Source organism: Chrysemys picta, chromosome 1 (assembly GCF_011386835.1).
Source record: "Chrysemys picta bellii isolate R12L10 chromosome 1, ASM1138683v2, whole genome shotgun sequence".
Classification (NCBI taxonomy): domain Eukaryota; kingdom Metazoa; phylum Chordata; order Testudines; family Emydidae; genus Chrysemys; species Chrysemys picta.
The window spans coordinates 174670664-174698636 of NC_088791.1; the positions used below are offsets into that span (position 1 = coordinate 174670664).

At 39.4% G+C, this 27973-nt stretch overlaps 1 protein-coding gene across 4 annotated transcripts in view; it reads left to right on the top strand.

Annotated features, from left to right (window-relative positions):
- GBE1 (1,4-alpha-glucan branching enzyme 1) overlaps positions 1–27973 on the top strand; it is a 285371-nt gene that overhangs the window by 195450 nt on the left and 61948 nt on the right. For all 4 annotated transcript variants that reach the window (XM_065575460.1, XM_065575466.1, XM_065575471.1 and 1 more), the window contains 5 exons: positions 5070–5185; positions 5444–5571; positions 12174–12272; positions 14402–14512; positions 18920–19091. In XM_065575460.1, the coding sequence (XP_065431532.1) occupies positions 5070–5185; positions 5444–5571; positions 12174–12272; positions 14402–14512; positions 18920–19091 (626 nt within the window). The remainder of the gene's footprint in view (positions 1–5069; positions 5186–5443; positions 5572–12173; positions 12273–14401; positions 14513–18919; positions 19092–27973) is intronic.

Below are 27973 nucleotides of genomic sequence, written 5' to 3' on the forward strand. Positions count from 1 at the left end.
TAGCTTTCTAGGGTTGGTGAGACCTGAATTTCTAATATTAACAAAAAAACTTGGTTACTTTTTAAAGTTATTTTTGAACAACTTGCAGGGCGCTTTTTACCCATTATAAGGACACAAAAAGGCGCAAGTTCATTTTTTTAACCTGTGGAGATCACTGGGGCCAAGCAGGCTTGTACAGTCCACGTCACTGTGTCTTCTCTGCTCTTCTTAATGAGTTATGTAGATTAAAGCAAGATATGACTACAAGCTTCAGATTACATCCCTGGTTGCAGTGTAGATGCAGCCTACATTCACACTTACAGATACTCTGTGCATATTTCTCTGGTTTATTTGTACTCAATAAGTGCATGTTGGAAGACTTTGAGGACTCTAAACAGCTTATGTTGTTTAATAAAAGTATGCTTGTCGGTGTGTTTTAGCAACTTATGCTGCTGTAGATATTTTTTTTTAAAGGTTTAAAAAGTTGCGTTCTAACATTTTAAGCACCTCAGGCAGCTTAAATGCATAGGCACCCTTAAAGATTTTCTTTCTGCTAAAATAAATAAAATCTTATGGCCAAAAAAAGATAGCTCAAAGGATGTACAATTAAAACAAATTGAATTTATAATCAAAGAAAAGGTTAGTGCACTGGTAAGTGTATATATAGTAGTATTTATTTATTTATTGTTTGTGTGTAAGCGTGCTTCTGGAATTTACTGTACATGGTCAGCAGGCTCAATTGACTTCAGTAGGGCTCTGCAAAGACAGAGTGCATTGCAGGATTGAGGTGTAAATGTGTCATTTAACATATTCATTAATATTGTAATTGTTAATGTTGTAAACTATATAGATTGTGCAATATCATTGAACTAGCATTGCTATTGAAATCTTAATTTTCCAATTTCCTGAATTTTGATAATTTAGTCACAATTTTAAACTGGCTACAGGCAAAAATGTTTGCTGTGGCTTGATTCCAGGAACTTACCAATTAAGGCCTGGTCCCTCAAATGCATTATGCATTTTAGTAACTTTATGCCTGTGAGCAGTCTTATGGCAGTCCATTCATATATGGAAAGTTTTGTGTGTGTGTGTGTGTTATAAGATTGGGTTTAAAATAGAAGGTGATGCAATATACAAGGTACTTGTGTTGCATTGTTTTTCACAGCTATTTTATTTTCGGTGTTCGGTGTTCAAAAGATCAAAAATTAAAACATAACCTGGAATGCAAAGTTCACAGCAGCTTACACGTCTTTTGATATTATCAACATCACTGCTACAATTCATTAGGAAAAAAATTCTTGCATACTTCTAATATCATGAATTCTACACAGATGTCTATATGAATGTAACCTAATCAAGTTCAGCAAAAAGGTCATGTAGTGTGGATCTAGTCTAAAAAGGCAGCGTGAAAATGCTGTGATAGCAAATGATTGATCATGGAGAGTAAGGAGGAAAATACTAAGGAATACTAATTTAAGATACATTTGACATTAGCAGAAATTTGTATGGAAAATGTTTAGCAGTATTTTATATTACTTAGAACTCAGAAGCCTCAAACAAGATAGGGGCCCCTTTGACTGTTGACATGGTGCAAAAATATACCAAGATAGTTCTTCCTGTGAAGAACTCACAATCAGAAAAAAAAATGACACATGAGAGGGGAGAGGAGAGAGACCCAAATATATACAATGGTTGAATAAGTTTGTAATCTTTATATTATAAATAAATAAAGCAGGTATCAACTATTTCCCTTGCCCGTATCCTGCTCAACCTTGTAAGATACTTACAAATGTTGGCAATTTTAACAGGAGTGTTTGCAAGTCAAGTATATTAGTGGTATTGGCTGTAATTCCTATAATAGGAAATAGGGACTGTAGAGTAGGGATGGGCAAACGACGGCCTGCGGGCTTTGGATCCGACCTGCGGGATTGCCACCCCGTGGCGCCACGGGCCCCGCGCCGCTGCTGGGGCCCTTGGGGGAGTGCAGGGGGACAGAGGGCTCTGTGCGCTGCCCTCGCCTGCAGGCACCGTCCCCCGCAGCTCCCATTGGCTGGGAATGGGGAACCGCGGCCAATGGGAGCTTTGGGGGAGGTACCCGCAGGTGAGGGCAACGCATGGAACCCCTCTGCCCCCGCTCCCCCAGGGGCCGCAGTGACGTGGTGCTGGCTGCTTCTGGGACTGGCACAGGGCCAGGGCAGACAGGGAGCCTGCCTTAGCCCCGCTGCATGCTGCTGCCACCCTGGAGCCACCCCAAAACCCTCCTGCACTCCGCACCCCAACCCCCGCCGCACCTCTCCTGCACCCCAACCCCCTGACCTGAGCCTCCTGCCGCACCCCTCCTGCACCTCAACCCCCTGACCTAAGCCCCCTCCCAGACTCCACACCGTCCTGCATGCCAACCCCTTGCCCTGAACCCCTTCCTGCATACCAGACCCCCCTCCCACACTCCGCACTCCCTCCCGCAGCTCAACCCCCGGCCCCAGCCCTATATTCATGTCCCTGCATGCAATTTCCCCACTCAGATGTGGCCCTCAGGACAAAAAGTTTGCCCACCCAGTAGTTCCAGGTTATATGGAACCTTTTTCTCCACTTCATGTATGCTAAAAATGTGCATACACACAAAAATAAAATAATAAACCATAGAAAGTGTAGATACTGCAATGAATTGTTAATGAACTCTACTTGAATAAACAATGTTATTGTCTCAAGGTCAAATCACTTCACCCAGTGCAAAAACAGAGTATGGGTTTGCATACTGTGATTCCATGCGTTTAGGGATATGTAATATAATATGTTCCCCTTTCCTCCATACAACAGGTCCACGTCAGAACCAGATTGAAAACCATGGGTTCTACTACCTTACACTATGCATAACCCTATGTGGGTATAGGTGGCTTTTCTAGTGGATTCTGTGTAGCTGTGGACCCCTTGGCATACTCCACCTTTGCAGTAGCACAGATTAGAACACCATTAAGCATCATATAGGTGGTGTGGAGTTTCCTCTGCAGACACTTTCTGCGACAAACTACCCCTAGTGCAGTATGAGCATACTGGTTCCACGGTTGTCTGGACCGTGTCTGCAGAGATTGAGGATTCAAGAGATTGAGGTTTACTGGTGATATCCAGAATGTCATGAAGCTTTGAAGAGTGTATATTACCATTTTTATGAAGGTGTTCTTGGCTTTGTACCTGCTGCAAATGGATGTGACGTTATAAGAACATTCCATTAGTTTAGTTACCATCCTGTCCCTTGGGGGGTTTTTTCTGTCAATTTCTATGATTTTTTTTTTTTTAAACTTAGTGTGTCCATTGACTTCAGACTACAGAGCTTCATCCTTCTGTAACTCAACATTTCTGATTATACTGGTATCTGGTATTGCCTGAAACTCCATAAACACTTAAAGTATAGATGGAGCCTTCATAGCTGTTTCTTTCCTTATTCAACTATGTCTCTAAAGGATAGTATGACTTCTGATATTTTCCTCACTGATAGTCTTCACCAAAATCTTCTTAAAACCTCAGTTTTTTCCAGGCAATACCTATCTTGCATTTTAAATGTATCACTTAATTTTGTTTCTCTTTACGTGTCTCCCGTCACTAATAATTCCTTTACACATTTTTATCTCAACATTCTCCAGTCTAATTATTTAGCTTACAGAATATTCTTGCCTACCAACTTCATTTGTTGTTTAGTGATTTTAACCCTCTCCTCCCCCCTTGTAAATTTCTTTAACATATCAAAGTTAGTCTTAAGGCAGGACAGTTGCCAAGGAAGTTTATGGAATATAAGCCAGACAAGCAGGCTGGTTGGATCATTTGCTTGGACAGGAAGAAAGATGTTCCAGGCTTGCCTGATGAATGAACTGTGGGGAAGAGAATGTAGTTTAAAGGCACAGGCTTCCATCTGAGAGAGCGTGAATAAGGGAGCCAAGCTGTAGCTTTCTCTGATGATGGTACCATCTGGGAGAGTATCCCTATACAGGAGCTATAATTGGAGAGTGAGGGAAACTTTTTTTGTTTAATGTGCCTGTGTAAGCTTAAATATTGGTTCTAGTTGAAATTTCCCTTGTTCTTTCAAGCCTGTTTCAGCTCTTGTTTTCGTACGTTTATTTCCCCCACCAGTGATATTTACTCTATTGAAAGTGTCTTAAAGTGTATTAGGCAGGCAGATAGGATAAGATCAGAAGTGGTCATAGAAACTGTCAAATTACTTTTTCTGTGAACCCGTAGCAAGTCTCTACAGGTGAAACACTAATGCAGGGGTCGGCAACGTTTGGCACGCGTCTCGCCAGGGTAATCACCCTGGTGTGCCGGGCCAGTTTATTTACCTGCTGACGCGGCAGGTTCGGCCGATCGCGGCCCCCACTCGGGCCAATGGGGGCGGCGAGAAGCGGCGCGGGCGAGGGATGTGCTGGCCGCGGCTTCCCAAAATAAATCTATTAGTCTTTAAGGTGCCACCAGACTCCTTGTTGTTTTTGTAGATACAGACTAACACGGCTACCCCCGATACTTAAATTCTTTAAGCAACTCCTGTGATCCAACAGTCTACCTAATGTTAACAGTATAGTTATTGATAGCTTTCTTCTTCCAAATGCCAAAAATGAGTGTTTTTATTTATTTTAATGTAAGATGTTTGCTTTCTTTTGATCTGCAAATCACAGAAATGTATAATTTACTTTGGAGCTAAGCCTTGGCTAGTATGAAGTTTTGGTTCTGATTTTTCAAATACAGCATAAACCATATTTCACTGGATTTAACCACATTTTGAGAAACAAAGATAAGTAGTAGTAAGGAATATCTAGATTAAAAGTAACATGGATGTTGTATTGGATTAGTCATTTCTAAATCAAATTTAACCTAACTTCCTCCATCTTAAAATTGCATTCTGTTAACATGAAAATTGTTTTGGTAGAATGATTTTTTTTTTATGGAAAAACAATGAAGAACATTGTTTGACGTATTCATTATGATGGAACAACATCCAGTAGAATATAGCTGGTACAAGTATTAAGTAGAGAATACATTGTGTTAGGAAACTTCATATATTTCCATGTCTTAAACTTTAGAAATTATTCCTATTAATATTCTAGTTGGGAAGTTCTGAGATTCCTTCTCTCTAATTTGAGATGGTGGATAGAAGAATATGGCTTTGATGGCTTCCGGTTTGATGGTGTTACATCTATGCTATATCACAATCATGGAATTGGTAAGTAGATTAATCTATCTAGTTTTTAATTAAAGAATACCCTGCCTCTTGGTCTTACTGTGGTACTTTTCAGGAAATGGTAATAACAAAAAGATACACTGGGTAGATCTACATTTAAGCTATTTTAAAATAGCGAGTTTAATCTTTTGCTGTGCTGCGATTAAATGGATTATTGCAATTTTTTTTGTTTTTTTAAAAGCTTGACACTTGTAAATCTGACTCACTATATTTGGGGCCTTGATCTTCTTTGGTCGCTAGGTACGGGCTTCAGTGGAGATTACCATGAATATTTTGGCCTACATGTGGATGAAGATGCCCTCGTTTATCTAATAATGGCCAACCACATGATTCATTTGTTGCATCCAGAATCCATAACAATAGCTGAGGTAATATTAAGTTTAGCCATTTCTTTATATCTGAGTAAAGGTTTATAGTATCAGTAAATAAGTGTACTTTTGAAATGTCATTCTGTCTTTATTACAACTTCTTTAGAGTTATTAGTATATTTCACATCATTTAACATGAATCAATGTCCATTGTAGTGAAAATTACCTGCTAATTATTAGTGACAATTTTGTTAAAGAAAAATATCAACAGATAAATACTAAGGGTGGATGGGTTCCTTCTTCATGAAATCATCTGTGTGTTCGGGGGGAGGGGAGAATTAAGTATTAATGATGATTTTTCTTTCCATTGGTGGGACATTACGGATGCTGTGGGTTAGCATGTATGAAGGTTCTTAGTTAAGATATCATTGCTTTGCTTGCTTGTTATTGCTCTATGGTTGCCAAATGTTGACTAGTTATTCATGGTACCAAATGTTCACAATTAACAGTCCCAAAGACTATGCTGATATAATTCAATATATGCATAACTGATAATTCTCCTCTGTGATAAATATGATAATTTTTGAAATTTCTTAAATGTTTATGCTAATTTAGATTGAACATTAAAATTGTCTGGGTTTCTGGGTAAGTAGGATTCTTGTTTGAGTGCTTGCTCATGTCGATTCCATTCTAGGAGTGTGCGCACCTACGTGCCTAGTCGTTGGAGATTTTTGCCTTAACGGTATCCGTAGGGCCAGCTGTGGCACGCTCTTGGGTGCCGTGCTCATGCACCGGTATATCAGGCGCCGCTGGCCCTATACCCTCTCAGTTCCTTTTTACTGCCTGTGGTGGTTAGTTGCAGTGCCTTTCCTTGCATAGCAAGGGCTAGCGATTTTGTGTCTTCTGACTTTGAGCTTTAGGGATTTGTAAATAGTTGTTTATAGTAGTTAGTGTTAAGTAGTTCTTAAGTGTAGGTAGGAGTTAGAAATTAGTCACAGCGGGGACTTTGCTCCGGGTGGGGCATGCCCTTTTCTCCACGGTTAAGCCCTGTGTGGACTGTAATAGGCCTCTACCTGTAAGCGATCCCCGAGTGCTGTCTGAAGTGCTTGGGGGAATCGCATGCGAAGGAGAAGTGTCGTAAAAATTTTCGATCCAGGACTCAGAGTGGGATATTCAGTTCTGGGCTTTCCTCGTGGAGGCTGCCCATTGTCCAGCTTCCGAGCCATCCCTCCAAGACTCCCTACTACCTCAGCTTCGGTGCACACCGCACCCCCAGCACCTGACTCCACCCAGCACTGCTCCCTATTGCCAGTGTCCAGAAAGAAAATGAAGAAGCACCGGGCAAGAAAGACCATGGGGCATCAGGCAAAGGACCCAGTTCAGGCCGCCAGCTACTCCGGAACCACATGGACGTGCCTTCCTGGTCAGGGCCCTTAGCCCCTTAAAGGATCCACCACTGACTCCTGGGAGTGGTAGGGGACCCAAACTTCTGACAGCATCAACGCTTTCCCAAGATCCCCCAGCACTGAGTGAGAATAGGCCTCTGCCCATGCTGCTGGCACAGACTCCCTACTAGGGCAAGCCAGCCGCTAAGACCCCTCAGGAGGCGGTAGAACACCGCCAATCCCCCGAGACAAGGAAGTGCTCTCCATCACCATGCTGCAGATCTCTAGTGTCGCAGCCCAGATCCTCTGGGGCTTACCCTTGGTCACCGGCACTGCGATCGTGGTCCCTGCCATCTCTACATGGATTACGTTAGGGGAGGCCCCAGTCTCTGTTCCACCGGCACCGTTTGCCCTCCCTCCAGTTGTCCTCTCAGCACAGATCTTGGCCGCCTGCCCTGTGGGAGCTCTCCCTGTCATGATTCCAGTCCCCCCGTCCCTGGTACCCTTGATATTGGCACGGATCCTCTCATTCCAAATACCAGTCTCCAGCAGTGACAGTCAGCAGGCAGACACAGGCGTCAACAGCCCCTCTGTGGTCACCGGAAGCGGATTCCTCCAGCACGAAAGGGCAGTTCAGCCCCTCGCTAAGAAATCACCGGCATAAATGGGCACCTGAGGCCTCATCGATGTCTATGGCGCTACCTTGGCAGCATGGCCAGTGGCCTTATTGGAGTGCGTGGGTCATGCCAGTGGTGACGATGCTCCCTTCACACCGCTCATCTGCCGCTGCCTCAGAGCAACACTGGTGTCACCAGCAGCAGCAGACTCAGTGCATGAGACCCACTTGGAAGTTGGGGTAGAGGAGACAGCGCCCACCCCAAAACTTCCCTCTCCCATGGGGGATGATGTGCCAGAGCCTCCCTTGGCTGTACAAATCGTCATCTTCATCCCCAGATGAGGCAGTCATGGGACCCTCCAGGGTTTTAAAGAACACCAGGCCCTGCTTTGACGGGTGGCTGAGAACTTGGGCCTACAGATGGAGGAGATAGCCAAGCATGTGGACACCTTGTTCAATGTCCTCTCAGCCCTATCCTGGCACGTGTTGCACTACCAGTGCATGACGGGATCCTGAAAATTGCCGAAGTCCTCTGGCAAACCCTGTCATCCATCACTGCCACCTCCAAAAGGGTTGAAAAGAAGTACTTTGCCCTGGCCAAAGGGTTCAAATACTGTTATATACACTCACCTCCAGGCTCACATGTTGTCTCTGTGGCCAATGAAAAGGACAAGCAGGGGCACACTAGTTCAACTCCCAAAAGTAAAGAGGCCAAAAGACTGGACCCTTTTGGGAGTACAATTTATTCAACAGCCAGCCTGCAATTCCAGGTGGTGAACCATCAGGCCCTCTTGGGCAGGTACAATTTTAAGTTATGAGACTCCCTCCGTAAATTCAAGGAGTCCCTCCCTCAGAGTCTGGCCTGAGAATTTGGCACTCTGGTGGAGAAGGGCACCACGGCCGCTCTCTACAGATGCGGTGGACTCGACGGCTAGGGTGGTCATGTTGGTGGTGGTCATGAGGTGCAGCTCCTGACTTCAGACCGCCTGCCTGTCCCACGAGATGCAAACCTTTATCCAGGACCTCCCATTCGATGGGAATGGTCTCTTTTTGGAACAGACTGATATGAGGCTGCAAGGGTTAAAGGACACTCAGGCCACCCGTCTCTCCCTGGGCATGCGTACGCCGTAGTCTACATGGAAACAGTTCCAGATGCCCCTGCTGCCAAAGCCTTGTCAAGGGTCTGGTTTTGGCTTCAAAAGATTGTTGGCATGCAGAATAGCTAATGGTAATATCAAACGCCAAAGCAGTAAATTTCTGTTAATTGACTGTTGGGTGTTTTTCACTGACATGTGTTTTTATGTTAAGAAAAAGAAACTCTTAAACTCTTTTAAGAATTTCTTTGTTAGTATAATAATACTGTGTAATGCACCTGGGTTTGTTTGTTTGTTTGTTTGTTTGTTTCTCCTTCTAGCCACCTAGAAAAGACACACGCAGGATGCATCTATATGTCATGAGGAATGTGAAGGCCTATTTTTTAATCCACACTATTTTATTAAGAATTCCAATTTCAGCCTTCAGAAAACAAAATAAGGCTAATTTCAGTTGTATGTGACATCCTAATATATAACTGACCGCTGTATACCAAAGTGCTGTTAAGAGCTTAATGACATCAGGAATCAAAAATAGCAACTGATGAAAAGAAGCAATTATTTGATGCATAAAACTTAAGGTGGCTATATTCATCTTTCGGTTCACTTCAAGTAAAATTGGTTCATCATCTAGGGAATGATAGTCAGATTATCAACATTCTTCCCGATGAAACTTTGAATTCAGCCTGTTTGTATTATCTGGTTTAAGATTCTTTTTAAACAAGATTGGTCTTCAATTTATTCTCTTTAAATTGAAAACTACGGTACTTCAATTCAATACATCATTTTTCTGTCTAGGGAGAGTCTATATACAAAATGTGGAATTGAGCCACATGCTAATGATAGAAAGAGATTGGCATGGAGGAACTATTGATATGATTTTAAATTAAAATGGTTATCATGAATTTGTGCTTGCATGTAATGACAGTTGAATAAGTTCCTCATGAGAGAAGAGAGGTTTTGTCTAGAGTATGACAAATTGTCGTATACTCCTTGAAGAGTTGTCTGATCACTTTAAGTAAAGAATTTTGTAATTTTCTGTGTATTCCCCATCTAGCTCTTTGCCTTAGTAATTTCTATGCCCAAGGTAACTTTCAAAGTCCTGAGATTCCTTTTTTGACCGAATCCTTCAACTCCCGCCGACAAAAATAAAAATGTACCTATAAAGGTGCCTTACATCTGGATGGCTGACTACCCATCTCTGATTTTTTGGTTGTGATACTCCAAATAGTGCTACTGGGACCAGCCTGTTAGGCTACCAGTGTCCTCTGTTCTTTGTGTCATCCTGCATGGTGTGAAACAAACACTGATGCTAGATAGGAGTACAGTGTAGAAGTAGGTAGTGGTTGGCTGATTAAGGTTTCCTTCAGCCTTTCATTTAAAGTGAGAATTAAATGATTTTCGTAATAATGAAAACAAATGTTAATAACCAAAATTACACCACACACTTCAGGCAAAACATTGATTTTCTGGAAGGCCACAAATAAATCCATTAGTATTTTCAGGTCTTGGAAAGCATCAGACTTCTCTCTGAAATTTTAGGGCTGATATCTAATGTATTGCTCCAGTCCAACTAACAAATGGGTTTTTATACTTCAAACTTGAGTTGCCTGTAAATCTAACCAGAGTGGTATGCATAAGCTATTAGTTTAAAAATGTGAACAAAGTTAGCATTTATCACTAATGTTTCTATTTATGCCACTGATGTAGACAAATATGTTATGTTGAGTTTTTATGTTTAAAAATTCTGGCACTTAAAACTGTAGACATTAGCTTGAGAGAAACAGTAGTTGCTTGATTGGCAAAGCTCAAAGCCTCATGGAAACATTGTCCTTGGTCTCATAGTCTTCAGAACATCATGCTGTCAGGAACTTACCAGAGACTGCCTTGCACGTCTCAGCAGGTGAGCAGCCATGAATGCCATGTACTTGACCAACTTAGGAGAGCTGTTGGACTCCCCTCCTCCACACTGCCTTAACTGCTTGGGAAGGGAGAACTACTTCCATGGACCTTGTTGGTTCTATTCACCTTATAGAAGGTATCCATGTGGGAAGAGCCCAGAAGTGTAGAAAATCTTCTGACTAATGTAGAAACTCTTCTGTCAACCAATTTTAACACTTTCAGGGCTCCTTACATTTGTGTTTAAATAAAAATATCCACACTTAGCCCTGGTCTACAATGGGGGAATAATGTAGCTGAAGTCAACGTACTTAGATTGACTTACCGTGGTGTCTTCACTGCTGTGAGTCAATTGCTGCCACTCCCCCGTTGACTCCGCCTGCGCCTCTCGTGGCGGTGGAGTACAGGAGTTGACGGGAGAGGGCTTGGGGATCGATTTATCGTGTCTAGACCAGACGCGATAAATCGATCCCTGCTGGATCGATCGGTGCCTGCCGATCCGGCGGATAGTTAGACATACCCATAGACTTTCTCTCAAGTCTGCTACAGAAAACATTATACCAAATAGAAGACACAAGAGCATGTTTAAAAACAAAGTGAAAAATCACCAATCTCGATCAGTTTATCCCATTTAACCATATAACATGCACCTGGATCTTCTAAACTGGAGCAGCTTTCTCCTAGAGTAGATCAAATGTAGCAAAAAGGCATTTGCATTTTTTTTTGCAAGTGAAATACAGCTTATTTTGGTTACTTTTTTGAATGTGGCAAAATGTGTGCTGACACTGCAAAAATTGTGCTGGAAATACTCCTATGGCTTGTTTGAAAATCTTTTATTCATACAATAGTTCAAAAAAAAATCATAAATGTTTAGAGATATGCCATAATTGAAGGGTTGGAAATTTCTTCTGTGTTTATAAAGTGGGGGCCATCCCTTCAGAAACAATACTGTGTGATGAAAGTGACCAGTCATATGGTATATTCAATAAATGATACATTCACAAGCTTGAATTATATTTTAAGGGAGAGAATAAAGCTGATCAGAATTTCAATCCGTGTTTTTGATTCTGAATTCCTTGGGCACTTCCATTGAAGTGGTAGAGGGAATTATCCCATTGGATTCAAAGTAAGGAATCTGGGATTGAGTTTTATGAGCATATCCTAATTGTTAGAGCTAGTTGACTGGATTATTTAGTTTACATACATCCAAGTAGTCTTAAAAAAAAAAAAAAAAGTAAAAGCTAATCAGTGCTAGCTCTCATCACACTAAAAATAGTGTAGCTATGACAGTGCAAGTTGTGGAAAGGGCTAGATGCCCTGAGTAAATTCCTGTGGTCTCTGATGAGCATGTACTTGGGGTGGCTAGCCTCTGGCAGTCCCATGGCTACACTCTCTTTTTAGCATACTAGCTCTTTCAGAATTAGCGTGGGGTAGGTTTCCTTAAGCTGGGAGTCTCACCCTCAGCTCGGAAACTACCATCATTACATTAAAGTGTAATTGTATGCACTGCACCTGTAGACTTTGTATAGCAGTAATGTTTGGAGCTTGATATGTGATGCTTTTTTTTTTTTTTTTTTTTTTTTTAAAATAGGAAGCTTTCTTAGGGTGTAAAATGTAAAGAACCACTTGAAGTTCTAGCAAAATAATGTTGCAATGTATTCTTTATTCAAGGATGTTTCTGGAATGCCAGCTCTTTGTTGCCCTATTGCCCAGGGAGGAGGTGGATTTGATTATCGGCTGGCCATGGCAATTCCAGATAAATGGATACAGGTGAGAAGACAAGATTCACTTTTGTATTTTCCGCTATTGAGGTGTGTTTATATAAATAAACTTAAATACTACGGGTAGCTTTGATCTGTTAGTTTGCATACATTAGTTTGCAGTTTTAGTGGTTCCCTCCTTGCCTCTCCCCCACACACACACCCTTTAAAAATCTTCATAGTTTCTAGCCAGGGCTCCAGAGGTTGTATTAGGAGTCATGCCACCATTATGGCTCAGGCCCTTCCTTTTGACGACCTGGAGCTCTTGGTGAGAGGTTGATGGGTGGTCTTTGTGTTCTAGTTGATTTTATTTTTCTTTGTACTGGTGAGCATAGACAGCTTTGTTAGGCTTTTGGGATAGAACTTAAATCTATCTCTTGCAACAGCTCTTTTTATCTCTGAAAATTGAAATAAACATGTGTATATAATAATCCTATATTTATGTACAAGATACGATAATGAAATGAGCCCTCTGTAAGTTGAATGTAGCAACTTTTATCTAACACATAACTTAAAAAGTAAACAACAAAAAACTAAAACATACACAAGAACATGCTGTGCCACACACCAACAACCACTACGATGTTTATAAAAAGAATAAAAAACTGTAAATGTGCTTAAAGAACAATGATGCATTAAACAAATTCCAATAGCTCATATAAGAAAGGAATTTAAATCACCTTCTCCTTAATACAAGGAATCACAAAAAAAGGAATAAAACAATAAACAATCTCAAAAGGCTGGCAGACCCTTCAGAGAATTGGTCTTTCAATTAGACCTAAGATTAGAAGCAAATCCCTAATGATACCATGGTCATCTTAAAGCAATAAATATTTCATATGAGCATTAATGGCCTCAATAAGAGCAGTGAGTAACTTAAAGAAAAATAAAATGTGACTTTCATTGTCCTTAGTATCTTTACTCGCAAAAGTGTGTGACAGGGAGGGAGTGGTGTCCTGAAACTCACAGTTGTAAACCCCATTAGGTGTGTGGGATTTTTTTCTCAATTGAAAGTCATGTCACCAACAAGCCCCAGCTGATGTTCATGAAGTTCTGTAAGTATATCCTTGGAGTAGCAAGTAATAGCCAGTGCTAATGAGGGCTGGTTAGAGCTTTCTTTCCATCAGCTTTCTTGAGCCGGTTTTGGGTAGGAAGTGTTGGATGGTCTCTAGAGCAATACGAAGCAAACCAGCCTCTTGGAGACAAGGAAGCAGTTTGACTTTTCAATAAGGTACCTTTTGGTGCCTTTATATCATGTATGAGAACATTGATATATGAATTGAACAAGTTCTGCTGACAATTGAACAAGTGATGCATCTTTTTTCACATTACTGCTTGTTTCTATTCCTAACTCCACTGGAAGGTCAACAACATCTGTTTTCTCATAAATCAGAAATGCTCATTCCAAAAAATAGGCTAATACGATATATATCATGTATGCTTCTATTAAACCAAACCCAGTTTATTGAGAATTTTCTTATAGTGAGTGACTTTGGAGTAATACCTTCTCATTGTTGTGTGATCAAAGTGTTTAGTGTGGAACAGCAGGTTAGTCTGTTTACATATCTGTGTTAATTTGTACTTCTTTGACTGCATGCCAGGTGGCTGCTGCAATGGTTTTTAACTACATAGTGTAATGTTGAACTCCCTGGTTATATTACTGACACTTTTTTATATAACATTTTAATTGATATTCTTCAGAAATAATTTTATTTTTTAAGGTTAAACTACAACAAAAACAGTGGAGGCTTATGAAGTATTGCATAACAAAGAAGAGAGAGGGCTTCAACACTGAAATTACTCTGTGTAGTCGACCATTAAAATGGTGCCAAGTATCCCTTAATGTCTTATAAAGCAGAAAAGAGATCAGTTTAAATAATGTTGACATGCTATGGTTATTAATCAAATGTTGGCAGTTGATATGGCAGAAAACATGAAACATGGGTTTAGAAATTCTATAAAAGAGAGTTCAGAAAGGAATCCCATTTGGGAGATCAAATAGGAGAAGCGCATTACTCCAAGTTTTTTTTTTAAATTAGGAGTGACTAAGAATAAACTTCAAATCCCCGAATGCCATGGAAAAAACTATAGAATTCAATGTAATAGAAACAAAAGTAATGTTTGAATTACCTTTAACAGATAATTAAAGAGTTGAAAGATGAAGACTGGAATATGGGCAATATAGTGCATACGCTGACAAACAGGCGGTATGAAGAGAAATACATTGCATATGCAGAGAGCCATGATCAGGTACTATAATAAATATTTTGATTAAAAACTGTATGGAGGAACAAATTAGTACGCTTTACATAGGTCAGTGCTAAAAACTGAATACCATAGTCAAGATTTTTTTCTGTGCCCAGTGCCCTTTGGGACAGTTTTATAAAGGGGGCATGACTTTCAGAGGGTGAATGGTCAGCACACTCTGAAAATCCTGGCCTCGTTAAGACAAATCAAGTGAAACGCCAAACATTTGTGACAATCTTGGCTTATATTTTTTTTAATATTGTTTGTCACCTGGAGTCCTTCTGTTAACCTAATTCACAAAAACAGAGCTCATGTGAGTATCCCATTGTCTTCAAGGGGAAGAATCACCAGTGTAAGAGCTGCAGGACCAGGTGCTAATTTAATTTCTAGTTCATCATTCTTTAGCAATTTTATTTGGAGATGGGGAGTGAAAGAGGAAGAGGCAACATTAAGGCTGGAATCTTCAAAGCACCGAAGTCCGGTAAATAGAAGTCCCACAGCAACTGTACATCAGCTTACTCGCATATATGTAATAGTCTCTAATACTATGTAAGTTGTTTAAATGTATGCTTTATGTATGCTGAATACAATGTAAGTTAAGATAAGATTGCTTTGGGAGTCATTCTTGAATTTTCTGATTTTGTGTGTATTTAAGTTTTCGATAATAAGTCTTCCGCCTTTTGGCTGGTATTCACATGATCAAATCCAGTTAAATCTGTTTAAATGTGATTGGGTCACTCTAGACTGTATGGCCCAGAGTACAGCAAATGTTTTATTTTTATATTTGTATCCAGTGAGAACATACCAAAATGGCCAGCCAAATTGATATCTTCTACAGCCACTGTAAATGAAGCTTCACCTGTTTGTAGGACACGTTGGAGTCTTTCATCCATCAAACATATCTCTTAAAATTTGTTTTGTTAATGGAAACAAATTCTTAGACTTTGAAAGAGGTTTTATCTAGGCTATACATAATTTGAAAGCCTTCTTTAAGTATCTGGTTAGTTTCCTCAGTTGAAAAACATAAGAATTGTCATGCAGGGCCACACCAATGTTCTATCTAGCTCAGTATCGTGTCTCCGACAGTGGCCAGTATCAGAGTTGAGGGGGGAGTGTTGGAGTGATTCAGCCCTGTCTTCTCCTTCTGGCTCCCTACATTTAGGGGCACTCCGAGCATGGGGTTACATCCATGACCATCCTGGCTAATATCCACTGATGGATCTATCCTTGATGAACTTGTCTCGTTCTTGTTTTAGCCCAGTTATGCTTTTGGCTTTCACAACATCCCATGGCAACAAGTTCCACATGTTAACTGTGTGGTGTGTGCAAAAGTACTTCCTCTTCTTTCCAATAAACTTGCCATCTATTAATTTCATCAGATGACCCCGGGGTTTTGTGTTGTGGAAAAGGGTAAATAACACTGCCCTATTTACTTTCTCCACATCTTTTGTGATTTTATAGTCCTCTATAATATCCCTCTTTAATCATCTCTTTTGTAGATTAAGCAGCCCTGACCTTTTTAGTCTCTCCTCATATGGAAACTGTTTCATACTCTTGATTATCTTTGTTTCTCTTTTGTAAACCTTTTCCAGTTGCACTATATCCTTTTGCACCCAGAAGTCCCCATCTCGTTGGCTTGCTTGCTTGTTTTTCCCCTCTCTAAATCGAGCTGATGCTCTTTACACTGGGCTTCTCACTGTTCTTTGAACATTGGGGTCCTGATCTTGACTGGGACTGTGGATTCTACTGCAAAAGGCATATTATTTTGTGATTATTCATTCCCTTGGAAGTTGGATTCCCATTTGGATTTTTCATGTGGAAAAATGGCTGCTTAACCTAGATCACAAAATAGCATTACTCTTTTTTTATTATTATTATTTTCATATTTTGGACTGGATCCTGTCAGTTAATTTTATTTTCTCATATAGCAAAGTATTTTGTTTTGAACATTATAGTTAATAGTACACAATTTGGACTGGAAAAAAAAACATAGCTTTTATTCTTCTGCAAAGTTCTGTCTTCTACAGTATGTTTTTGAGTTAACTATGGACAGTGATGCAAATGAAGTAACCAGTTTGTTGTGACAGACTCTCTTTCCTTTGTAAACTGAAACCCGGTACTGTTTTTTGTGGGTGGTTTTCTTTTAGTGGGTTTTTTTTCTGTGTGTTTTTAATATCCTATACAGCTGTTAGACTTTATGCTTAAGTGTTTTTGTTTTCCATCTTAAAAATCATAACTGGATAGCAGACATTTAAAAAAAAATCCATTTATACTGAGAAAATTGAGATAAGCTTTTATTTTTATTATCTTAGTTTGAACGTATTTACTGGGAAAATGGCTTGCTTTCCAACATGGCGTTTTTTACTACCCAACCTATTGTATAAAGGAGAAAATGAAAGTTCAAAATAGAGTATAAAATGGGAATTGGACTGATTCAACCCAAATTATAGCTATTTGTGAACACACAAAATAGTATATTTCCATCAATCCTTGGATGTGCAGTCTTGGGTGTGCAGTCTTGGATGTGCAGTTTAAAGCTGTACTAAAATAAACCTGGTTAGAGAGGATTTATGGGACATTGTTTTTATACAGGAATAGACATTAGCAAGGTGGGGTTTTTTGTTTTGTTTTTGATTGTTTGTTTTTTACAATAAATGAAGTAATCTTTCCTTCAACAGATTTGCCAGTATTCTTGTTCCAGCTAAGCTATTTTCTAGAATAAGAATCAGTGCTCGATGGAAGGAATACCTTATTCTGTGCTATCTATGCTTAAAGATTTAGTGTACCAGTAACAAGCTATGGAGGCAACAGCTTTGGAAGTATCTGGAACATCTTTGGGGGTATCTGAAACAGCAACGTTAGTAGCATTTGAATAAATAGATAGTTGCAATGTTCACACATGCGTTCTACAAAACTAGCCATTTTTCATCGGCCATGAAACAGCTGCTTGATCTGGTCGACACAGCAAGTGATCTTCCTATGCTTATGCTCTGTCATCAAATCACTTTGGGTGAAATCCTGGTTCCACTGAAATCAATGGCAAAACTGCACTGACTTCAGTGGGGCTAGAATTTTTGCATGTCCCCATTTCCAGAGCTATAAAATGGGGATAATGCTATAGTTATGTAATGCTTATGTTACAAGTATCTTCTAAATCTTGGGAAATATTTACACAATACAGCATTTCAATGGATTTTTGAATTTTCAAAATATTCTTATGGCTGCTTTTTCATTTCTGTACTATGTACAGGTGTCCAAAAGACTTCTGTGGTTGTTCTCCTGTAGACTGAGAGAACGGAAACCCTAATCACAGAATTGACTAATACTTACCCTGTGGCATAAGTACAATAGTTATCAAGTTAATTATTTTGCTGAGTACCATGTCTTTCTTACAGCCGTTCTGTCAAATACGGGGCGAGAAAATTGTAGCATATAAAACACGATACATGCAAAAATTAACTGCAACCTAGTTCTCTGAAACACTCATTTAGCATGTACAATATAAATATAGGGAGTACTCATTTTGATTTCCTTCTTACTCTTAACTACATATTGTTCTGTTATATAAAATCTGAGTTTGTATGGCTGTCAACTCTTTTTGTGTGAGGGGGTGATTTCCTTTGTCTAGGCTACTAAAATGGATAAGGAATTTAAAGTACTATAATCAGAATTGTATTTAAATCATCTTTACATAAAAATGCATCTTCTGATATCTATAAACAAGATGATTATTTTGATAATTCAGATTTCCATTTTTGAATACCTACTGAACAACACAATTAAGTTTATAAATGGCTTAAATGTTGGAATTGCTACTGGACCAATAAATCAAGCGAATGTGTAAGCCTGTTTGAAAAATCTACTTGAAATGGCTTCCAAAATACGTCAAATGGAAATCTTCAGCTAAACAGACAAAACATTTGTTTACTACTACTACTACTACTACTATTGCTTACAAAAATATTTACTACTATAGATTAAGGGGTAACTTGAACTAGGCTGCTTTGAACAGAAGTAATAGCTTTATGCAATTGCTGATTTCCAATAGAACTGGAAGCCTAATTTTTCTCTCTGGGTTGAAATCCTAAAAACACAATTGTATATCTTTAGCTGTGTGTACACAAAGCATTCACATTGTTCACTAAGGAATCCTTAAATTGGAAACCTTGTTAATATCCCTTTTGAATGTTGTTCCAGATACTTTATTAAGTAATCTTTATCTCCTGTCTTGTTTTCTCTGAGGTTCCTAAAATGTAACGTTTGTAGTATATTATAGTTAATCCAATGTACTTGTCACTTGATCTAGAACACACATTGTTTTTAACAATTTACATTAAGAAGCTCTTTTGGCACATTGAGGATTCTCCTCTCCAACCTCCTTCCCGCTCCCCCATTCATTTATTACTCCAGGCCCTTGTTGGTGATAAGACATTGGCATTTCGGCTGATGGATGCAGAGATGTATACAAATATGAGTGTACTTTCACCTCTCACTCCGGTTATTGATCGTGGAATACAGCTTCATAAAATGATTCGCCTCATTACTCATGCACTTGGAGGAGAGGGCTATCTCAACTTCATGGGTAAGTGATATGGGCTAAAAGTCTCCATTTTCTTTTGTCGTGTAGGCTTTGTGATGAAGTAAAATGACCTGGCAACATCCTGCAATTGCAGTATTTATCACAGTGTTGGAGATTTCAGTTTAAATACATAGTTGACTTTTTTCAAAAGGCAATAGTCTCTTTTAAGATGTAATGTAGTCTACAACAGGAAAATTTAAATTGAGTCATTCTAGGGTTTACAAAAAATATTTTAATTTCAAAAAGTGTTAAATTAGTTGAAGTTACAGGAGCACCTATAGGGAGACACACTCGAAGAACTGCAGTTACTGCAAGGTGAGTAACTTCCCCTTACTTAAAATAACGTTCGTATAGCAGCTCTGAGTTTGCTTCAGACGGAGCAGAGGTGAGCTGGGGTGGGGAGCTGCCGCGGGGAGAGGGGGGCCTCAGGGCAGATGGGGGTGGGGAGCTGCCACAGGGCTCGGGGGGCGGGGGGGGTCGCAAAGTGGAAGTTCCGCCTAGGGCGCGAAACTTCCTTGCACCGGCCCTGTATATATAATATAATGCGCGCGCACACACACACACACACACACACAATTTTAATAATGCAGATGATGTGAATCACAAATACCTATCTACATCCATTTGAAACCTCATGATTTATATAACTGACATAATCTACGGTGGATACAATATATTGTTTCCTTCATGAAGGAATAAGGACATCTAGACAGACTTATGTGCGGTTCTGAGGAGGAACCGGAGATTGTGGTATATGTAGGTAGCAATGACATAGGGGAAGGTAGGAGAGAAGTCCTAGGGGCCTAATTTAAGCTGGTAGGTAAGAGATTGAAGTACAGGACCTCTATAGCAGCATTCTCTGCAATGTTTGCAGTTCCACAGACAGAGCCAATTAGAACTGCAGGGTCTCAATGAGTGGATGAGACAATGATATTCGAAAGAGGGCTTTAGATTTATTAGGAACTGGAGAACCTTTTGGGAAAGGAGGAGCCTGTACAGGAAGGATGGGCTCCACCTTAATCCAAATAGAACAAGGGTGTTGTTTATGTAAAACTAAAAATGTTGTAGAGGAGTTTTTAAACTAAGGGCTGGGGGAAAGCTGACCGGTCCAAAGAAGCATGCAGTTCAGATAGAGATGTCTCTTAGGGCAGGATTTATGTAAAGGAATACTCTATATCCTAGCAAAGAGGAGAGAATAGAAGTTGATAAAGTACAGGTAGGAGCTGAAGAGAAAGTCACATGAAAAGAGTCTTATGCAATTACATTCCATGAAGGCATACAGCTAAATATTTTCAAAATTTTATAATGGCTTATATGCAAATACAAGAAGTTTAAATACTAAGATGGGGGAATTTAAGTGCCTGGTATTAAATGAGGATATTGATCTACTAAGCATCACAGAAACTTGGTGGAATGATAATCAATGGGACATAGTAATATCAGGGTACAATAATGACAAAATAGGTCACGCTGGTGAGGGAATGGCAGAGTACGTGATAAAAAAGCAAAAAGTCAAATATAGTAAAAATATAGCAAAAAGTCAAATATAATAAAAATATAGTAAAAATCTTAAATGACTCAAACTGTACCTAGAATCTCTATGGATAGAAATTCCATGCTTGAATAATAAGAATATAGCTGTAGGAATATACTGCTGACCACCTGACCAGAATGGTGATGGTGACTGTGTAATACTCAGGGAGATTAGAAAGGCTAAATAAACAGAAAACCCAATAATAATAATGAGGCATTTCAGCTTTCCCCATATTGACTAGGTACATGTCACCTGAAGATGGGATGCAAAGATAAATATTCTAGACACCATTAATGACTGCTTCTTGGAGCAGCTAGTCCTGGAACCCACAAGGAAAGAGGAAATTCTTGATTTAGTCTTAAGTGGAGCACAAGTTCTGATCCAAGAGTTGAATATAGCTGAACCACTCAGGAATAGCAACCATAGTGTAATTAAATTTAAACATCCTTGTAGAGTGGACATACTATATAAACCCACCCACAACAGTAGCACTTATTTTTAAAAGGGGAAGCTACACTAAAACAAGCAGGCTTGTTAAACAGAAATTAACAGGAACAGTCACAAGAGTGAAATGCCTCCAAACTGTATGTAAACTTTTTAAGAACACCATAATAGAAGCTCACACTAAATATATACTCCAAATAAAAAAAAAGAACAAAAACAGCAAGAAAACCCCACTCTACCCACTCCACTCCCATCAAAAAAATGCCACCCTGGCTAAAAGTGATGATTAGAGGCAAGTGTAAAAGTATAATTCAGGCAGGCCAAAAAAGAATTTGAAGAGCAACTAGTAAAAGAGACAAAAATAAACAGCAATAATGTTTTTAGGTACATCAGAACCAGGAGGCCTGCCAAACCATCAGTGAGGCCATGATGATCAAAGTGCCAAAGGAGCACTCAAGGAAGGCAAGGCCGTTATGGAGAAGCTAAATGGATTCTTTACATCAGTCTTGACTGGAGAGGATGTGAGGGAGATTGCCTCATCACAGCTTTTTTTTTTTTTTTAGGTGACAGATCTGAGTAATCGTACCAGATTGAGGTGTCAGTAGAGGGTTTGGAACACAATCATAAATTAAACAGTAATGTGTCACCAGAACCAGATATACTCATTGACTTTAAGGTCAGAAGGGAACATCATGATCATCTAGTCTGACCTCCTGCACATTGCAGGCCACAGAACTTCACTGACTCACTACTGTAATAGACCCATAACCTCTAGCTGAGTTACTGAAGTCCTCAAATAATGATTTAAAGACTTCAAGTAACAGAATCTAAAACCTCCCAGGGTCTCGGCCAATCTGATCCAGGGAAAAGTTCCTTCCCAACCCCAAATATGGTGACCAGTTAGATCCTGAGCATGCAGGCAAGACCCACCAGCCAGGCACCTAGGAAAGAATTCTCTGTAGTAACTCAGAAACTTCCTCATCTAGTGTCCTGTCATTGACTGTTGAAGATATTTGCTGTTAACAGTTGCAGATCAGTTAGGTGCCACTGTACGCAGGCCCTCTCAGACGGAAGGACCTGCCACCAAATTGCCGCTGATTCCAATCGCGGCTTTTTTTTTTTCCCTCCACTTGGGGCGGCAAAAATCCTTAAATTTGTTAAGCTTAACATTGAAGCCAGTTAGACTTTTTGCTCTGCTCTCCTTGGAAGGCTGTTACAGAACTTCACTCCTTTGATAATTAGAAACCTTCGCCTATCACTAAAATCAGCCTCTGTACCATGTAACTGGAGGCTAGCTAATGTAATGCTAATTTATTTATTTGTTTGTTTATTTTTAAATGCTCCAGAGGCAATCCTGGCAATTGCAGGCTGGTAAACCCTAACTTCAGTACCAGACAAACTGGTTGAAGCTATTATAAAGAACAATGATCAGACACCTAAATAAACATGGTGTTTGGGGAAGAGTCAACATCACTTTTGTAAAGGGAAATCATGGCTCACCAATTTATTAGAATTTGTAGAGGGGTCAACAAACATATGAACAAGTGTGATCCAATCGATATAGTGTACTTGGGCTTCCAGAAAGCTTTTGACAAGGTCCCATGCCAAAAGTTCTTAAGCAAAGTATGCAGTTGTGGGAAGGACAGTCCTCTCATAAATCATTAACTGTTTAAAAGATAGGAAACAAAAGGTAGGAATAAATGTTCAGTTTTCACAATGGAAAATGGTAAATAGCAGGATCTCCCAGGGATTTGTCCTAGGATCAGTGTTCCTCAACTTATTCATGAATGATCTGAAAAAGAGGATAAACAGTGAGGTGGCAAATTTGCAGACAATGCAAAATGTTACTCAATAGGTAAATCCAAGCTGACTGTGTAGAGTTACAAAGGGAATCTCTCAAAACTGGGTGATGGGGCCACAAAATGGCAGATGATATTCAGTGTTAACTGCAAATAATGCACATTGCAAAATATAACCCCAACTATACATACCAAATTTTGTGGTAATATTAGCTGTTACCACTCAAGAAAGAGATCCTAGAATCACTATGTATAGTTCTCTGAAAACATCTGCTCAATGTGCAATGGCAGTCAAAAAAGCTAACTATGTTAGGAACCATTAAGAAAGGTAGAGATGAGAACACAGAAAATATCATAATGCTACTTCATAAATCCATGCTATGCCCACATCTTGAATACTGTATGCAGTTGTGGTCACCCCATTTCTAAAAAGATGTATTAGAATTGGAAAAGGTACAGAAAAGGTACATAATCTTTATGGGTATGGAACAGCGTTCATATAAGAAGAGATTAAAAAGACTGGGACTGTTCTGCTTAAAAAAGAGACTGGGGAGATATGACCGAGGTCTATAAAATCATGAATGGTGTGGAGAAAGTGAATAGGCAAGTATTACCCTTTCACATAACACAAGAACCAGGTGTCACCCAATTAAATGAATAGACAGCAGGTTTGAAAAAACATAAGGAAGTACTTCTTCACACAATGCACAGTCAACTCGTGGCATTCGTTGTGCCAGGGGATGTTTTGAAGGCCAAAAATATGACTGGGTTCAATAGAGAATTAGACAAGTTCAGGAAGGATAGGTCCCTCAGTGGCTATTAGCCAAGATGGTGAGGGATACAACTCCATGCCCTGGGTGTCCATAAATCTCTGACTGCCAGAGGCTAGGACTGAATGATCGGACTGATCATTTAATGATTTCCTTGTTCTGTTCATTCCCTCTGAAACCTCTGACACTGACTGCTGCAGAAGACAAGATACTCGACTAGATGGACCAATGGTTTGACCCAGTCTGGCCATTCTTATGTTCTTATGCTCTTATGAGGTTTATACACTATATTAAATATATCACAGATAATGTAAAATATTTTTTGCATGTTTAATAAGCTTTTTATTCAGCTTGAACAACATTGTTTTCAATAAAGTGCAGGAATGTTTCTTCTGACAGTGCAGGAAAATGAAGGTAATAAATATTTATGTGAAGTATAGGCAGGAATCAAAATAGAAATAAGGTATGTCAGCTCGTCTTTTCACAATACTAAGTAAACTAACTAAGGAGGGAGGTGTTTAGAAAATGTTTCTACTAAATTAGAGATGTCACTGCCACGTATTGGCATGGTAAGGTTAGAAAAACTGCAGGAACTCGACATTGCATGTTAAATTTGGAATGTCAGTGCAGGGTGATTGAGAGCTTAATACTGTGTATGCTTGTTGTGTGAATGAATTTTTTCAGTAAATGTAATATTTGATAAAACGTACTGTATGTAAAGAGAGAGAAGTTTACAATAGATAATGGAAGGGAACACACAAGTCCAGAGTGCCTTCTATCTACTACACTTAAAATAATTTTGTCATGCTATCTTATTCAAGCAAATAAAATAAGCTGAAGTAGCTGTGTTTTTAGATTTTGTTTTGTTTTATTTTTGTTTAAATTCATAAAAATGCCATGAGTGTCAGGGAAAGCAGCCTCCTAGAACGAGTACTGGGGAGGAGAATGAGCAGTGGGAGTCTTCTAGTATGATGGGGGAAGAAGTTGAAGTTCTCTCCTTGTATTTCTTGCAATCTCTCCAACAATACTGAAATGCTTACATAAATCAATATCTGAAGCAGGACTCTTAAAATTTCTACTTTGGTCCTCATAGCCACAGCGACTTAACTCCTGAAACAAAGGTTGTGGAGTCAGCAATTTAAGGCTCAGCTAAGTGTCAAGGGCACCAAAACTACCTGCGTGTTCACTAGGATAGGTTTCAGAGTAGCAGCCGTGTTAGTCTGTATCCGCAAAAAGAACAAGAGTACTTGTGGCACCTTAGAGACTAACAAATTTATTAGAGCATAAGCTTTCGTGGACTACAGCCCACTTCTCCGGATGCAAGTGGGCTGTAGTCCACGAAAGCTTATGCTCTAATAAATTTGTTAGTCTCTAAGGTGCCACAAGTACTCCTGTTCTTTTCATTAGGATATTCATTTCAGAATATAAAAACCCTTTCACAATCTCAGGCAATATCTCCTGTCACTAGCCGATCAGTGCACCTAGGGTATGTTTTTCTCATGGGGAGAAGCTGTGTCTGGCTTTGCTCCAAGCTCCCTTCAGGACTATCTTAATTTCTGTTTAAAGGTCTAAACAAAGAACTACAGCACCCATCCGACCCATGTTTTGGACTTCAGAGCACTCTGTATGACAGTCCAATGCCACAGTTGTTGAGAGAAACAGAGGTTACTATGGGATGTATCTGAAGGCTGTGACCTAAAGATATTGCTAGTCTTTCACTAAGTCCAATTTAGCAGCTTTCTCCAAGAGGTTTTTTATATGACTTCTCAGATTGAATACCTCTCCATCCATATCATAGATATCAATAAGCAGCCAGTGTTTCTCTACATTGGTAGCTAAATTACCAATATCTATTTTTGCCTTGTTTTTCATGTTTCTGGATATCCAATTATCATTTGCAGGCACTCTCTTTTCCCTCCCTCTTCCCTACTTCTTAAATCCCAATTCATGTGCATTGACACATGAAAACTTGAATGAGAATAGGGACAATTGTGTAAGGTCTGTAAATTGGTCTCTTCATAATACAAACCCTCAGGAACATTCTTCCCTTTTGTATCCTGTTTTTCAGCTCTGTCTACAGCTTTGCAAGTAATCACTGGGGCTTTAGGCACCCATCTGGCTCTTCTAAAGGCTTGGCTTAGAAAGGAAAAATAGTTGCATATGCTTATTCTGGCTGAATGTGAGCATGACAATCCAAGAACACTCTGTAGTGGGGTATGTACTGTCTCTGAAAGACCAATTTACAGTTAAGAGGGAGGGATTCTACAATACTTGTTTAGTATGGGGAATGTCTATTTAGTATCTTTTCTCTGAAGTAGAGGCCAGTGAGCCATAATCTCACTTTAATTGAAGCTTGTTCATCACCACTCCCATACCAGGTTGAGATTTTAACAGGCTCCTAAGATACATTAGTGCTGTTTAGCTACTGTGAGAAGACAAATGAATCTGGCCTACTGTATTAGGGACTTTACAGGATACAGCCATTCTTCTTGTAACATTCTGCTCTTAGCATGTCAGTAGTTTAGCAATTCACACTCTTTTCATCTGCTTCCTTCTTTTCCATACAACCCTTCAATACCATGAAGATGTTGACAGAAATGGCAGCTTGTTTTTCAAAAATTGCCTTTTGAAAGATAGTGTCCTGTAGGTCTTTGTGGTAGGTGATTTTATTCAGTGGCGCAAGTATTTTTACTGTTAGCTTTTTATATAGCTTTATATATATATAAAGCTATCTCCATGGGTGTGCACTTTTGCATATAATTATAATATAATTGAAAAACATTATGCATACAATTGTAATATAATTCAAAACAGCCTAAATGGGCAATTGGAAAAAATAAATAAGCCTGGCTTTCTTTGTGTACAGCTGCTTATAAATGTCAGATTAGCTCTCACCTAGTTGCTATTCCTGAGAAAGATTTAAATTAGTGAAATAATCCTATATTCTCACTCAGGGTTTTGTTTTGTTTTGTTTTCCCCCAGATTTCCCCTTATAGATGTTTGATTCCTTTGTATTTGAGAAGTTACTGTGTTTTCAAGAGTCTGATATTGCTGAATTTCCTAGGCTTGCAAGTAGCTGTATAATATAGCAGTGGTTACATAAAGAATTAAGGCATAGGTAGTCTAGAAGAGCAACTGACAAATGAGAACTTATATTCCAAGGCTAAGTTGAGGCTACCTCAATTCAAGATGTTCAAGTTGAATGCTGCCATTTCTAGTCCTCCCAGCATATTGTCCGGTTGAGCAAAGAGAAGGGTGAACCACAATTTGAAAATGGATGGAAACCAGACAGAAGGGATAGTACTCAATGGTGATTCCCAACATGATTTTTCTCTGTTTCTTGGCAACTTCTTGGTCTCATATCTTGACTGTCCAGGATTATCCAATTACTTGTTTTCCAAATGGCTTGTTTCTACTGAAAAACATGCTTCTTCATGTGTGAGAATTTTCTTAGGACAGATGTCCATGCTCTCACCTTGCTCTGGCTTATTGTGTGCCATTTTGTAGAAATTATTCTAACCAGAAGTTAGCTTTCCTCTCAAAATATTTAGAGATATTGTTTTTTTAGACAGGTTGTAATTTTTTTTCCTGAAGTGTTGTGTCTCAGAATGTAAAGTCTGATGGCTATTAGTCTCTTTTCCTGACTGTGCCTCTCCAGTATTGACTAGACTCTCAGAGCTCTTAAGAGGAAAATTTAGCTTATTCTCACTTGAAACTCTCCAAAGGGAATATACGCAGATCATCTTTTAACTCAAACACATGTGGAGCCCCTCTTAAATAATATGGTAAATAAATGAGAAGCCCCCCCCAAAAAACTCTCTTCCTGTGTCTTATCAGGATCCCAGTTTTCTATGTAGACATTGTAGCAAAAGGAGGCAGATGAGAGACTGCCTTGTAATGCAAACTATTGCACAAATCATATAAATCCAGATTCTGTGCCTCTTAAAGTATTACACCATAGTATCTGAGCACCTTCCGCTTCCACATACTGGCATATGTCTGGTATTCAGTGTCTTGTCTGCCCCAACCATCAGAAGATATCAGCACCTCTAAGTGATGCTTGTTTTTTCTACTTATTTATGTAGCTATTATACAAAAAAAACTGAAAATCAGTGGATGACATATAAAACTGGCACCGAGTTTGGCTGATGACACTGTGTAAGTAGCTCTTAGTCTCTTCATCAAAAGGAATGTTATTGGGAGACAAATGGCCACAATCTTTTCTCTAGTCTTTCCGCCTGATTACTTGAAAGATGGAGAATGGACTAATGTCACTTAGCTGTAGTACATCTTGTGAATCTTCAGAAATCTTTAAAGCTATTTCTTCTGAGTATTTTC